The sequence below is a fragment of the Phoenix dactylifera genome, chromosome 14 (genome assembly GCF_051530095.1).
Source record: "Phoenix dactylifera cultivar Ajwa chromosome 14, Ajwa_hap1_PhDact_Kaust_v1.1, whole genome shotgun sequence".
Taxonomy (NCBI): domain Eukaryota; kingdom Viridiplantae; phylum Streptophyta; class Magnoliopsida; order Arecales; family Arecaceae; genus Phoenix; species Phoenix dactylifera.
Genome location: NC_143203.1, coordinates 16,651,007 through 16,662,265, shown reverse-complemented (window position 1 = coordinate 16,662,265; position 11,259 = coordinate 16,651,007). Strand labels below are relative to the sequence as shown.

The following is an 11,259-nucleotide window of genomic DNA, read 5'->3' as shown; positions in this document are numbered from 1 at the left end:
CATTTGCCCTCATAAATACTTGTCTATATCTGTCCTTGTAGTTGGCATGTGTGATGCCCATGCAATGAAGTAAAAATAGCTATGCTTTATTATTATAATTATTATTTTGAGAAGCTGTGCAACATATGTAATGGAAAAGTATTATCTCTATCTCTATAATGAAGTAGCTGGGATCGGGAGAGGAGGTTTGTTTGAATAGGAAATTTATTAAGAAAAATCTACATAGCTCGATATTCAAGATAATGGCACTGTCATTGTCAATTTTTTTTATGATGTTTCCAAGAATTTTCATGAATTCTGAAGGGGGTAGAGCTTTCCCTCTCCACTCTACTTGATATAGTGCAACATCTTCAAAATGCTTGAAAGCAAAGTTGCTTCCTGATACATCATTATCATTGAACTTTCCAATCGAGCACACAGAAACTTGGAAGAAATCATCTATCCCATTATTCTTCATTAGCCTCGGGTAAGGCTAGATGACTAATAGTTCACATAGCCTTCTTCAACAGTTTGTCCTGGTGTCCTATAAAAAAAAATAAAAAAAACCTTAGCAAGCCTATTTTTTTTCTTTCTATAGGATTTAGGCCATTCAGACTAGCCCACTCTTATTCTATTCCTAAGTACTTATGAATATAGGCCTAGCCAGCCCATAATCCTATAATTTTGCTGGTTGTACTGGCTCAATCTATGAATCCAATAAAATTTTCAGCCCAATCATCCAAACAGGCTCTAAGATATCTCACTACCTTAAAAGTTCTGTTGCAGGTCATATGTTCTGCGATTTGCTGTATGTATGCAACCTTATCTTTTCTCATGTTCTGTGGTATGCATGCATGGTCATATATATATATATATATATATATATATATATATATATATATATATATATATATATATATATATATATATATATATATATATATATATATATATATATATATATATATATATATATATATATATCAACAATTTTCACTGCCTATTTAAAGAAATAAGCTTATTCACGAAAGAAAGACTCATTATAAGAACAAAAACAGTAATGCTGTCCCATGGAGATCACACAGCTAAAACAAAATAAATTCACCACGCATCATGGGAAGCCATAAGTGAACATGTACATCGTCAATGGGGATGAAAATGAGACTGAAATGTGCAATTACCAAGATCACCTACAAAAGGATGGTGCCCAATAACATCTCCCAATCTATAAGCGACATTAAATGCCCAATAGCAGAACGGAAAGTCATAGGACTTTGAGGTCAGCATGCAGAACTAACGTTTTATTTTATTTCCAAACGTTTTATTTCTCCATAAAAGCACTATTTTAATTGCAAAGACACAATAATTTTTTATACCACGAGCACAAAGGCAGGCTTGCAATAGTGCATATAGATATCTGGCAGCATAGTCTGCTCCCCTAAAAGCAACATCTAATTACTTCAGCGACACATCATTTAGATGGGCACGTAAGGAGTAGCAACTAACCACAGAGGCGACTTCAAGCCCACGTCTGACCCAAAGGACTCGGTCATATCCAAATCCTTGGGGTCCATCCCATTAGGGAGCTTCCAATCAAAATGGTAGACTAGGTTAGCCAGGACCATCTCCACCTGGGCCAAGCCAAAGGTGATCCCCGGGCAACTCCTTCTGCCTCCACCAAAAGGGATGTACTCAAAGTTGCCGCCTAGGTAGTCCACCGAGTTGCCATCGAATCTCTCAGGCCTAAAGCTCTCCGGGTCCTCCCAATACCTCGGATCCCTTGCCATAGCCCATGCGTTGATGAGAATCCTGCTCCCTGCCGGGATATTGAAGCCGTCCACTTGGCATGTCTCGCGGCAGACTCTCGGCAGGAACAGCGGAACCGGCGGGTGCAATCTCAGAGACTCTTTGATCACCAACTTCATGTAATGGAATTCATTGGTATCTTCCTCCTTGATCTTGGCCTTCCCCTTCAAAGCTTGCCTCACCTCTGCTTGAACCTTCTCCATTATCTCGGGGTGTCTCATTAACTCTGCCATCGTCCAGTCCAGTGTCGTCGATGATGTCTCAGTCCCTCCCCCGAACATATCCTACAAATAATGGAAAGATAGGTACTTGAATCAATATGTATTGCCATGCCTTTTATTTATTTATTTATTCATTTTTATAGAACAAGCTAGATGCATAGTTAGGCATACTGACCGTGATTACGGCCTTGATGCTGGTGAGCGTGAGGGGGAACTCAAGTCCACCATTTTCTTTTAGCCCTAAGAGAACGTCGACAAGATCTTCCCCTTGTTGCTGTCCCTCGTTGCGGCTATTTTTGGTTGCTCTCTTCACTTCATGCTCCTTGATGATCTCCCCGAGGATCGCATCCATCTCCCTGTGACATTTGTTTAATCTTGAATTTACTCCACTGAGAGTGTCAATAAAGCTCAACGAGGGGAATATATCAGCTACGCTATATCCGGCGAGCAATTCATTGACTTTCTTCATTGCTGAGATGAATCTCGGCCCATGCTTGCATTTTGTACCAAATGTCACCCTCGAGGTCAAAGTATTGTATGTCAGGAGAAACATCTCACTGAGGTTAACTGGTGAATTGTTCATCGTAGAGATATATCCCACTAGGTTGGACATCTCCTCTTGTCGAAGTGTGCTGAAGGACTTGACACGCTTTGCACTCAGTAGTTCGATAACGCATATCTTCCGCAGCTCCCGCCAGTAGCTACCGTAGGGCGCGAAGATAATGTCTTCGCCGTCATAGAGCGCCTTGGAAGCTAGTATTTTCTCCCGCGACGCGAATATGAGATCGTGGGTCTTCAGGATCTCTTTTCCCATCTCCGGGGAGGAGACGATAATGTGATCGACTTGTCCGAGCCTGAGGTGCATGAGAGGGCCATGCCGCCGCGACAGCTCACGGAGGGCACGGTGAGGGAGAGCTCCGAGCAAGTGGTGGAGGTGACCTATGATAGGGAGCTTCCATGGGCTCGGAGGCAGCTTTCGTGTTGCTGTGGATTTGGTTAACTTTATCACTATGAGTACAAAGAGGAGGAAGGCGGAAAGGACGGGTAAGGAAGGGAGCTGGAGTTCCATGGCTGGTGCTCTGATGCTTTTGAGTGTAATGTGCTCTGATGCTCTTCTTAATTTATAGGGGGCATACGATTCTAGTGTCGTAATTCTTTTTGTTTCTTTTTTTTGAAGATAAACGAGGCTGTAAAGGGCCACCCAATAGTGTCGTAAAAATAAAAGGAGTAATATCATACATGTTGTTTTGATTCGCCACCATTGTTCAACGGAAGTGACGGAGGCCACGAGACTACACTATAGCAGTACTGAAAGTGATGGTTAAGTTTTTCTTCTAGTGAGACGAAAAAATGATCAAGGTTTGATTGGAAAAGATAATGATACGATTGTTTAAGTGATAGTCGAAGCGATTATTGAAGACTATGAAGCTTCAAAATTTCCGCGAACGATATTGACTTTTGTTCTTATTCTTGATCTTTTACGCCTTCGTATGGCTGTGGTTCGTTTGCTGGTTACGTGACGGTGACTTTACGTTGTCATTTGAGTGGCTATTGGACTTTTGGGTGGGGCAATGGGACCAAATAGATCCTCTAGTTGCTTAGATGGAAACAAATGGTCGCTAGCAGGGTGCGTTAGTATCAGATTTTAAGTTGGAAAAGATTGTTTCTAATTATTGTTGTGTGTGTTGGGACGGCTGCTAGTGCCGGGTCATAGGTGCTGTTTGGGTGTCAGTATATAATATTCCTTGGAAAAATGAGTCAATGGTGGAAGGAAGGAAATTTTTGTCTCTAGCTTTTTTTTTTTCCCTTGTCTCTTTGTTTTCTTCTCCTTGGCACAGTTCTTTTATGATTTTTCTAATAAGTTTTTCAAAAAACTTTCTCACTGGATTTACTTAAGAATAAGATCTCAAAAAATTTCATAAAGAGATAATCGTCCAGACGGTCCTATAGTTTTATATTTTAATTTTTCTTTTTTTTGTATCACGGGCTCCATGAAGGTCAGGATTAGTTTTTTCGTTGAATTTTCTATCTTCATTTGTATCTTCCCCTCAAAGATTAGATTCATTCAAAGGAGAGACAAGTAAAGTTTGACTCCAAAATTTTCACTTGCCAGCTTTGATCAGTTTCTCATTGATAGGAATGTGGCCAAGTCTGGGATGTAACAATCAAAGGAAGAATATATTACTATTAACCATGCTTTTGAGCTCCGTGTATTTAGAATCTAGGGTCTCGTGTTCTTGACCGTAACGAAAGAGAGGTTGAATGACGTGACAGGAGACTCGGCAATCAGGTAAGCAGCAATTGTAGTGTAGGACCAAGTGATAAACGAAAGAAATCCATTGTTGATTTTGTTGCGCTTGGAGACGTGCACTTTAATCTAAACTCTGAACTCCAAAGCATACTTGTCTGCTGGTTTATTCAATTTATTTGGAAAGTAGGTGATTGATAGCTACTTGAGCTGATTTTGAGTATTCCAAAATTAATGTTCTAAGTTGAACCTTGACTAATGTTACCCACGAACCATGGGTCATGTTGTATGAACACGAGTTTAGACCAAATAGATCCTCTAGTTGCTTAGAAGAACCATACAGTCACTAAGAGGTTAGAGCAAATAGATCCTCTAGTGCCGGGTCTTAGGGGTTGTTAGAGTTTAAGTATAAAATACTACTAGGATAAATTGTGTCAATGGTGTGGAGAGCCTCATTGTAGGCAGGAATGCGATCCTATGGATAGCCTAGTCACAAGCAAGAATATGATGCTATGCAGAGCCTTACCTTGGGCAGAAATTTGGTACTATGGTTTATCAATTACGGGCTAGAGCGTGGTCGTGGTGTCATGCCCCGAGCGCAGAGCGCGACAGACACCGCAGGCCTGCATGGAGGACCATACAGGCATTCAAGGTTGTGGATCATATCAAAGCAATGACAAATTCCTAATTTTTTTTTTCAATAATTTATTCAAAGCAAACTTAAGTTTCAAAATACCATATGTCAACATAAATCAAATACTCTAATTTGTATATCTAAAATGCCAATAACTGAAAGAATCATCAGAAAATCTAGTGTACTTCCCAAGTCCCGAGCTTTGATCAGTTTCTTATTGATAGGAATGTGGCCAAGTTTGGGGTGTAACAATCAACTCGAAAAGACATCCAATTTGAAAAAATCGAAGGATTATGGTTAGAGTTAGCCATGCTTTTTCGCTCTGTGTATTCTACAATCTAGGGCCTCGTGTTCTTGACCGTAACGAAAGAGGTTCAATGACGTGATAAGAACTCGGCAATCAGGTAAGCAGCAATTATAGTGTAGGATCAAGTGGTGAAATGAAAGAAATCTTTGAAGTCCCCATTGAGTAACTTTCTTGCTGAAGCCATTGTTGATTTTGTTGCGCTGAGAATTGGCGACATGCACTTCAATTTGAGGGACATATTACAAATCTTAAAAATCTTTACTACATGGCTCTAAAAAGTAATTGCTACTTTGAGTAATTTAACTACTAGAAAAGGATCTAAATATTTTTCACATAATTTCCCAAAAAAAGGATTTCACCATATATTTTCAGTCTATTTCGTTTTTCTAGTCTGATTCTATCTCTATTAAATGTCTCACTAGTCAATTTGCAGAACAGTTTCCTCTCTGATAGGTATGCGGCATTTGAAGAGTAAAACCTGCAGAAGAGAAGCTCCGAATATCTAATGAGCAAGGGCCATAACAAAATTAATTGTGTAAGGCATTAAAGCTTTAACCATGGTAGTCCTTGAGCCTTCAAAATTCCTTATCTTCTTATTATTTTTTTAAATTGAATGGACTCAACTGCAATTGGCTTTAATTGTAACCAAAAGTCCTTGCAGATGAAATACTAGAATGAATCGGGGACATGAAATAAATGAATCTAAATAAAAGGCTTACCAAAAACTTTAATTTCTCACAACAAAATTTAACCTTTTTGGTCGCCTTGGACTTAGTTCCAACATGAAATGGTCATATGACGTCTAAATCATAATTTCTTTCTCCTACTTTTTTGTTTCACTTTTCTCCCATTTGTTTTTATCCTTTGATCTTAATTTCTTGGCATGTCTTTCCCTCTTCACAGTGAAACATTCCAAACCATAGCTCAATAGCGATGCAGTTTCTCTCTTTTTCCGTCAATAGTTCGGTTTGTGGCATTGGATATAATCCAAATATCTATATGCCTAGTTTGAGGATCACGCATTCCACAAGAGCAGTTGCTACTAAAGGTCTCACAGGTACGAAAAGTTCCAAGTTTCCATTTAGTCAAATAAAATGATATCCAGACACATCAATTTGTTTTCCGGGCCTTGGTTGCAGTAGTGCTATTTAAAAAGATTAGCAAGTTTATGATTCTGTGTTTCATATGTTGGGTTTTCATCTTACTTGTGTCAAATGTATAGTAAATTGGAATCATATGCCCAATGCCAATTCATGTCAGGACAAGATCAGAATCACCCTCACTTGATCTAATTGTAGCACTCACCCAACGTCTTGATTCACATTAGGACTGTAAAAGCGATGACTATTCTACGCTTCAGATGGGTGCATGCGGACTTGCAGATCCACGTCTCCGCTTCTTGTCCGGGCTGACAAGTTTGAAAAGATTAATTTGATTGTGTCTAAAGTCTTGAGAGCTCTAGGATTTTAGTGTTTTTATCAAGTTATTTTATTGTTTTCGGAGCTTTGCTTGGTAAGTTATATGCACTCGGGGAATATGGTCCAAGTAAATGTTTGAGTGAAATCTTGTTGGAGAATAATATTAACCCTGCCAGCACAGCGTTTTTTTTTGTTGTTGTTGTTCGTAGGTACCAATAGTTTTGTTTTCATTCTACCAATTAACTGCTGTTACGACCAATGGACCTTACCACAAAGCTAACATGTTGATTTCAAATATCAATGAAATTTTTTTGCACCTAAAGTCTGACATGTTGAGTAGATTGCCCGTGCCGACCCAAGATTTAAAACAAATACTAAACAAAAAATAGAAAAGAGATGCAGAAAAAAATAATTAGGAGGAAAAAAAATTTATTTAAAAAATTGAGCCACATAAAAAGCTCTATCTCACTTCTTACCAAAAACAACTACTCTCACTCTTTCCTTCTCTCTTTTCTCATATTACAAGACAAATGTCCCTTTAAATAGAATAACATATGGATAAGATATTTGATTCCTACTCAAATTCGAAAAATCAATAGCATAACTATTTTAGAAGAAATAATTAAATACAATAAAACTAAAAATAAAATCTTAAAGTTATGAAAATCAATAGTCACGGCCCGTCCTCTTCCAGCGTCTGCTGCGGCCCGGCCCCTTTTCAGCGCTGCCGGCCTCGTAGGAGGAGAGGAATTCTCCGCCGACCAGCCGCGGCCGGCGCCGGCGGCGGCCCGTCCCCCTTCTGCGGCCGCCACGGCCCGGCCCCCTCCGGCGCCGCCGGCTCGCGGGAGGAGAAGAAAGAAGAAAGAGGAAGAAGGGAAGAAGAGAAGAAAAAAAAGAAGAAAATGAAAGAAAAAGAAGAAAAGAAAAGAAAAGAAAAAAAGAAAAAAAAGAAAGAAAAGAAAAATAATAAATAAATAAATGCATAAATAAATATTTATATTTATACGAATGAACTAATAAATAAATAAATAATATATTGTAATTAAAAATAAAATAATTATAAATAAAAAAATAAATAAAGCCGCCGTGGCACTACCGGCCGCGGCCGACATGGCCCGGCCCCCTTCTGGTACCACTGTCCTCATGGGAGGAGAAAATAGAAAAAAAGAAAAAAAGAAAAGAAAAGGAAAAAAAAGAAGAAAAGGAAAGAAAAAGAAAAAAAGAAAAGAAAATAGAAAAAAAAAGAAGAAAAAAGAAAATAAATAAATAAATATATATATATGAATGAATGAATAAATAAATAAATAAATAAGATAATAAATAAATATATTATTATGAAATAAAATAATAAATAGATAAAATAATAAATAAAATAAATAAAAGCCACTGCAGCCACTGCCGACCGCTGTCGGGCCCCGTCCCGCGGCCGCCACGACTCGGCCCCCTTTGGCGCCGCTGGCCTCACGGAAGGAGAAAATAGAAGAAAAGGAAAAAAAGGAAAGGAAAGAAAAGAAAAAGGCCGTTTTATTTATTTATTTATTATTTTATTTCATTACAAGATATTATTTATTTATTTATTTATTTATTTATTTATTCGTTCATTCATATATGGCAGCTTCAGTGGGGATGATGTAAGGAGCATACTTCTCTAATCTAGTAAACTCACGAGCGTACTCAGATACGCTTATTCCGGGCATCTGCTTCAGCCTCTCAAACTGAAGAGCCCGATTCTGCCTCTCAGCCAGAGACAAGAACTCATCCATCACTGCTTGCCTGAACTCTTCCCAGGTTGGAGGATTCCTACTGTACAATCTGTCCTCCATATACCTCTGGTACCAGTCCCAGGCATCTTCTTTCATAGTGAGCCCTACAAGCTCTATTGCTCTTGCATCAGAACAGGGCAGTCTCTGTATCATCTTTTCAGTCTCCTCCAGGAATCTCTGAGGATCTTCACCTTCTTTCCTCTTAAACTCCGGAGTTTTGAGTCTCAGAAAGTCCAGTACAGTAATCCCCTCATCATCCAGAGCCCGCCTGGCCAAACTCCTCGACACAGGTGCAAAAGGTGGGATGGATGTTACTGACGGGGTAGGAGGCTTCTCTCGAGCAATTTGCTCCCTCAGAGCTTGATTCTCTGCCAGTAACTGTTCCATTAATGCATCTCTACTTCCTACCTCTCCTTGATCATCAACCCTCCGTCTATCAACAGAAGGAGATTTTTCTCTTTGGGGCTCGACATATGCGGAACCCGCATCCAATGCTATATCTGGCTCCATTCTCCTTCCAGAACGAGCAGGTCCTCTCCTTGGAGGTATTCTTTATATGTTTCTAAAAAAAAATCAAAGAGAGCAGGCAGTCGTTACACATTGAGCCATAATATATTTTACTGAATTATAAATGACTCATAAAATAACATATAGAAAAATCCTATGCTCCATACTATAATCCTATACTAAATCCTGACTCACCCTATTGCTCTGACAAAACTCTTCTTAACCTTTGCACTGATACCACTTCTTTGTCACAATCCCCGCCCCATTCCCGGTGGGCCGCCGCGACGGTCCTAGGGTGCGGGTAGGCATAAGGCCACCAGCTACCATGTAGAACCCTACTATCTATCAATCATCAATAAATTCTGAAAAAAAATTTGGCATGATGCATGCACAAAATGATCACCTTTCCTATGGTGACCTGTCAGGATTATCTCAATACATACAACAACACTACCTGTCAGAGCAGCAATCACATAATCTGTCACATAATAAACCTGGACAATATATAGCAATACATCATCACAGGCACACAACTGATTTGCATATATATATATATACCTGCTTCCCAATCCATCCATGGTCAACTCATATCCACAACAGGATCTATGATTGTAACTATACACTATGTATAATAGAAGTTTATAATACACCAAAAGGTATAAACCTCTATCTACATTATACTATACTATGGAGCGGCACAGCTAGCAGGCAACTACTAATCTTGCTCCTCTCTATAAAATACCTGCTCTGCAATCAAAAACACCAAACTGGGGAGTGAGTATATGAATACTCAGTGAGTAGAGTAGAGAGTACAATGCACATGAGACAAAATATAATCATGGCTCGAGATGAAATCTCAAGATTAATAACAAGATGAACATGAACTCAACATAGAGAATATGAAGTAAATCATCAATATCACCACAATCACAATCAACTCATCTGGAGCACATATGGAATAATCAAGTAATCATATATGCTACTCATGAATATGCTCGACAGATCATAATGCTAGAACATATAAATCGGGTGTCAATATGCTGAAACATTGATATATAGCTACCGGAAGGTGGGTCTTACGCCCCAGGCGAACCACAACAACTTCCTACTGCCATATGCATGCATAGAATATGACACCACACCAATATGTAAATCAGGGTGTCAATATGCGAAGTCATCACTAGACAGCTGTCGAAAGGTGGGTCTTACACCCCAGGCGAACCATAACAACTCCCTACTGTTACATACATATGCAAGATAAGACACCACACTGATCATGTAAATGCTGGTCAGTATCCAGAACAGAAATCCATAGAAACATCTCACATCTATATACTAAACGGCCTCGCGGGAATTTTACATCCACGGAAAGCCATACTGCACCTCGCAGGGTCTTACTATGCCCAACGGCAAGCAGAATATAAGTCGTAGGACCGGCCGATCCTACGCCTAGGGCCGTGTCTCCCACTAGGAAGGGACTGGGTTCCGCCCACCTAGAAGGCTACTATGTGCACACAGGCCGATGTCTAATCCCATCGACTATAGGTGTCCTGTAGATACTGTCAAGCCATGCATAAATGTCATAATGCACCCTCCCAACGCTCTACTAAAAAGGAGCATAATCAAGACTACCACTCACTCGGCCACGACCCAATCATAACTAACATCAGGGTTGGGAGTGAGGAATCATGGGAGTGCAATGCAACTCAATATACCATGAGAAGGGCTCTACAAGTCTTTGAAATAGAGAAAATGAAATCAATTTACAAAAGAAGTCATTTCACAATTTGGAACCAATTTAATTACTCATCTACCTCTCGTAATTCCTCTCAATGTTTCCTCAAATACATGTACAGAATAATCAAGCATGGAGAACAAAATATAGAGGAATCTACCACAACAATTAATCAATAAGCTCAGGTGGAATCAAGTCACACTTGACAATATTCATGAAAATGAATAAGAAATGTGCTCATGATGCAAAGTACATAACTCCCACTCACTTGTCAATCCGGCACAGCCTTGATATGCCTCCAAAAATCTACAGCAGGCAGTTGGAAACTTCTTCCTCTTGTTCCCTAGCTTCTTGCCCAACTATGACATGTATTTACAATACATTTAGTCTTGTATCAAGGGCCTTAATCTACGTGCCAATTATAATATAAGAAACTTTAATTGATTCAACTCTCCCGTTCCCTAAATCTTTTCTTTTCTTTCTCTTTTTCTTTTTCTATTAATTAACTCATCATTTATGTGTACTAGGGATTCCCTTGCATGAGTACAAGGTCTCCCTTAGCTTAATCTAGGCTTAATATCCTATTATGGCATGAAATTCCTTATTTTCCCACCCGGATGAACAGTAACCTAGACCGACAG

General features: G+C 39.3%; 1 protein-coding gene across 1 annotated transcript; it reads right to left on the bottom strand.

Moving 5' to 3' along the window:
- Positions 1 to 1,266: 1,266 nt before the first annotated feature.
- LOC149751370 (premnaspirodiene oxygenase-like) lies at positions 1,267 to 3,135 on the bottom strand. Its single transcript, XM_089927318.1, has 2 exons — positions 2,182 to 3,135; positions 1,267 to 2,069 (listed from the first exon to the last, which is right to left on the bottom strand). The coding sequence occupies exons 1-2, from the start codon at positions 3,073 to 3,075 to the stop codon at positions 1,455 to 1,457; spliced, it is 1,509 nt and encodes a 502-aa protein (XP_089783444.1). The 5' UTR covers positions 3,076 to 3,135; the 3' UTR covers positions 1,267 to 1,454.
- Between the last annotated feature and the right edge of the window lie 8,124 nt (positions 3,136 to 11,259).